Source organism: Monopterus albus, unplaced genomic scaffold, assembly GCF_001952655.1.
Source record: "Monopterus albus unplaced genomic scaffold, M_albus_1.0 scaffold1278.1, whole genome shotgun sequence".
NCBI lineage: Eukaryota > Metazoa > Chordata > Actinopteri > Synbranchiformes > Synbranchidae > Monopterus > Monopterus albus.
The window spans coordinates 1-4,212 of NW_018129156.1; the positions used below are offsets into that span (position 1 = coordinate 1).

General features: G+C 41.0%; 1 protein-coding gene across 1 annotated transcript; it reads right to left on the reverse strand.

Annotated features, from left to right (window-relative positions):
* Nucleotides 1–152: 152 nt before the first annotated feature.
* LOC109953769 (transmembrane anterior posterior transformation protein 1 homolog) lies at nucleotides 153–4,185 on the reverse strand (the record flags this gene model as incomplete). The annotated part of the gene is made up of 7 exons (XM_020589232.1): nucleotides 3,962–4,185; nucleotides 3,817–3,880; nucleotides 3,582–3,671; nucleotides 2,945–3,190; nucleotides 2,403–2,512; nucleotides 1,479–1,513; nucleotides 153–273 (listed from the first exon to the last, which is right to left on the reverse strand). Coding segments are annotated over exons 1-7 (705 nt in total), but the record flags the coding sequence as incomplete, so codon positions are not given.
* Nucleotides 4,186–4,212: the final 27 nt, after the last annotated feature.

Sequence of the window (4,212 nt, forward strand, 5' to 3'; positions counted from 1 at the left end):
GTATTTTTGAATTTGTGAAGGGGCATGCTCAAGCTAAACCAGGCTGTTACATGAAATGTACAATGTAACAATAAAGAGAAAGATATACACTGCCAGCTACCTTGCTGTGGTGAACTATGAACATGTTTGGTTTGGTGAGCTCTGGAGTTTACGCAGCTGGACACTGCAGAGGGTGGAGGATCAAAAAGCTTTTCTTCCATGTTGGCCTTTCTGACGAACACACAAGACGTCCCAAGCAGAATGATGCTGTTGAGCACCTTTAGTGTGATCATCCTGTTCACAAATGCATACAAGACAGATTTTTATGTGAAAATTGGCAAAGTGGGAACAGATACCACACTGAGAAATGTAGAACTTAAGGCACTTTCCATGTGTGTTCAAAACTTGAAAAAAAAAACAACAACCCAAGATGACCCACAACCTGAGATGACCACCTGGTTCACACACACACACACACACATACCGTACCTAGATTTTACCACATTCCAACAACGAACTGTGAGCTCCGGCTCAAACCTAATGGCCAGTAGGATCACAAACTATTGAATGTTGCACCCCTGTCCAGGGCAGAGCAGCCCAAGAAGATAAAATGCATTGTAAAACTGAATTCAGGATTCAGAAGCCAGTTTTCCTGCAGGAGCTCTGTCTCTCTGAATCCAGCGCTGTAAGACTTAACCTGTGCTCAGACTTCCAGTAAACTCTCTGCTGATTTTAAACAGTCCTCTCCTGTCTTCACTTCTCATGCTTCCAACAAAAGTATTGGGTAATTTCTAACACCAGCCGAGAGAGCGCCTGGCACACAGTGTTCTGTAAAACCTCAACTAGCTCAACACATAGAGCCAATCAATGAGCGAGTCTACTCCATAACAGCATCAAAGTGATAAAGAACCTTTATTTTTCAGATATATAATTATCTTCAATAGGCAACAACAGACTATACCATGTGGCTATCACATCTATAATAAATATGGTGGCACACACTAAAACTCAAAGGAACAGTTCAACATTTTGTGAAACAGACTCATTTGCCTTTATCCCAAGAGCGTCTCCCCACTGGGTGCCTGGAAACTTCACAATGATAGAAAGACTACAGGAAGTCAGTGTGCCCAGTTGAGAGAGAGCCTGGAAACTTCACAATGTCCTGTAAAACCTCAACTAGCTGTTTGTACGCTTTGATTTTGTGCAGAGGGAACAAACAAGAAAAGTACATTTTTCATCTCTGGACAGTTGTTTGCCCCATTTCCAGTCTTTGTGCTAAGCTAGTTAAGTGTTTCTAAACATTGTACGAAGTATGACTCAATTTTGCACCAGCAATTAGAAAATTGCCATTTCTAATGTCACTGTGAACATGGCACAGTCTTGTGCATTTTCAGGAGCACATAGCAAAAGGATTATGTAAGAATGGTGATAGAGATAGAGATAGATAGAGAGAGAGAGAGAGAGAGAGAGAGAGAAATAGCACTACGCTTTCATCATACATAATTGCATAAGGTGACAGGTCAAAGTCCCGTCCCTGGGTGGGCATAAGGTTAACAAGGAGCATATATTAGGTACTTGTGGGAAGAGTGGAAAATTTTTCTGCAGTGGAGTCTGTGTGCTGGGAAATGTGAGGAGTGGAAGAACAGGTGGTCAGTGTATAAAGTCAAAAAACAATAATGTGTACACATGGATCAAATGTGGACAGGCATGGAGTCAAAAGAGCTCGGACACCAGCTATGTGTGCGTAAGGATTGACAGTTTGGAGATAAATCCCTTCCTGTGAAGCTGGTTTTTGTTACATAACCATGGTTACCCCTCATTAAATGAAATGTACAGTAACTGGGGGTACAGGCTGGGTTTGGACAGAAATTTAGAAATTATGTTTGGGTTCGGGTTCAGACATGTAGGTCAAACTTTAGGCTAGATGGCTGGAGCACTCAAATATCATGCAAACTCAATTGTGTTGGGGCTCAGACATTAGTTACCATAAGCTTGTTGGGTCTGGATCGGAATCAGACAGAAATACGCAGCCTGATCCATGCACTAACTTGCCCTAGGCTGAAAAGCATTAGACACAGATAGACTTAACAATTTCAAACTGCATAAAATGTTTGTATATTTTTATCTTGTGAAAAACTGTCCTAAAAATCCACATGCAAATTTATGGTATTTCTTAAAATCTCAGCTTTTTCTGAAAGTAACACCACCTGACATGTCTGGCTAATAAATGTGGTGATTCTGCTAAAACTTGTAAAAGGCCATTAGCTGGAAAAACTCCATCTGTGGATGAAGAATACAAGATAAGGTTTCAAGCACTGTAAAAAAGACTTGTACATGAACCTAGAATTACCCTAGTTGCTGCACTCACAGCGCCACATACTAATGGATGAACTGTGAAAATATTGCATGCAAAGAGGACTCACATCAGCGCTGATGTCATTGAATTTGGTGATAAACGCGTGCTTGACAACGTCCACGGCAACCTCTGAGGCTATCACCATGATTACGTCAGGAAACAGCACCCACAAGTGGTCTAAAACAAACATACCAAAAAAGTCAGGGTCAAAGCAATATAATACTAGGCAGGAAAGAAATGAGTGAGTCACTCCTGTGAGACCTGTGAGAAACAGTGTGATGTTCACATCTATCTGTCATAAAGAGAGTGGTTGTGTAGATTTCATGATGTTACACTCTTTGCACAGCGATGTGGTAGTCACCAGGGTTCCATGAAAACTGCTCCATGTTTCTTAGACAATGAGCAGGAGGATGTAGTTGGTAAACCTCTGTTTTATGTCTGTGGGAAACAAACAAATCAATCCTGGATTAACCTACTTTGTACTATTTGCAGCTAAGCTCAAGTCCATAAATATACCTTGTACTAAATGACCAAGTTCACAGGCTAAGGTACAAAATGCCCAAAAACTATCAGTAGATTTGCCTGTTTTACACATCATTCACCACTTACCACTGTTTGACATCTGGAAAAGGTTGTTCTTTTCAAATTTCTTGAACATGCTTCCTTTGATCTCCACAAACTGCAAAAAACCAAAGTCTATCATGACCAAACTCAAGCTGCTAAATAAGCGACTTATGTCTGTATGAATCAAACTCATAGTGTGTGACATCATGATGGTGAGCAGGGACTTGTTGTGGGAGTTGAAGGCTACGTTGAGAGTTGTGGCCTGAACCATGATGAGGATGGCATGGAGAACTAGGTGCAAACATGTTAAGAAAAACAAAATACACTGAGGACTACAGTTAGGAAACCTAATGGGTATCTGTGTATGTATATATACACAACTTTTTTCTTTTACTTGGTGACTTTTATGTTTATTTCTGCATAACAACAATTCTCAAAAGTTTATTGTAACATACAAACCTTGTCTTTGAAATAGAGCAGAGTTTTGTTTGACCTGTTCAGACAGTCCAAATGACATGTGTAAAAGGACTTATCATTGAATTTTGAACTAAATAAAATCAATCAGATGTGGTGACAGAAACTGGAGATAGAGTTGAAGCTTATGGACCTCCATATTGCATTCGGATACCATGACACAGCTGCTTAACAGGGAGTCCTACTGAAAGCCAATACAGAGTGTTACCTCCTGTCACTCGCAGGGCAGTGCCCAGTGAGAGAACCACCTCTTTCGCCAGCTGACTGTGGATCCTACCGCCCAGCAAAGGTCCAGTGTCTGTCAGGAAACAGAAATGGACAGAAGGTTTTAGGACAAAAGTACAAGTATACACTGCTTGGCAAACACAGGGAGCCACAAGCAAACAAAGTGAAAGACACTAGACCAATATTATATATAAACAGAGTGTGTGTGTTCATCTTACTGTTGAGATCTGACAGGACTTTGTTCTTTACTGTGGTGTACTGGGCTGTCAGGTATTCAATTTGCTGCAACAGGAAACACACAGTAACATTAAAGCAAGCATTCAAATACAAATGCCATTATATGATATGTTTTTAAAGGCATACCACAGATGTGTTGTTAGCAAGTGTCTTCAGGTCTCTCATGTTTGTATTAATTAACCACCGAGTGCTGACATTATGGTTCGCAGCACAGGCAATGCGTATTCCCACACTGGCGTGTGCACACACAAACACACACGGAGGCAGGATTAGTACAGCCAAATGTTATAATGGCAACTGTTCACCAGCAGAGGGCAGCATGGTCGCACAAAGAGAATTTCTGCTGTCTGAGTTTCAAAGGGAGTATTCACCAGTTC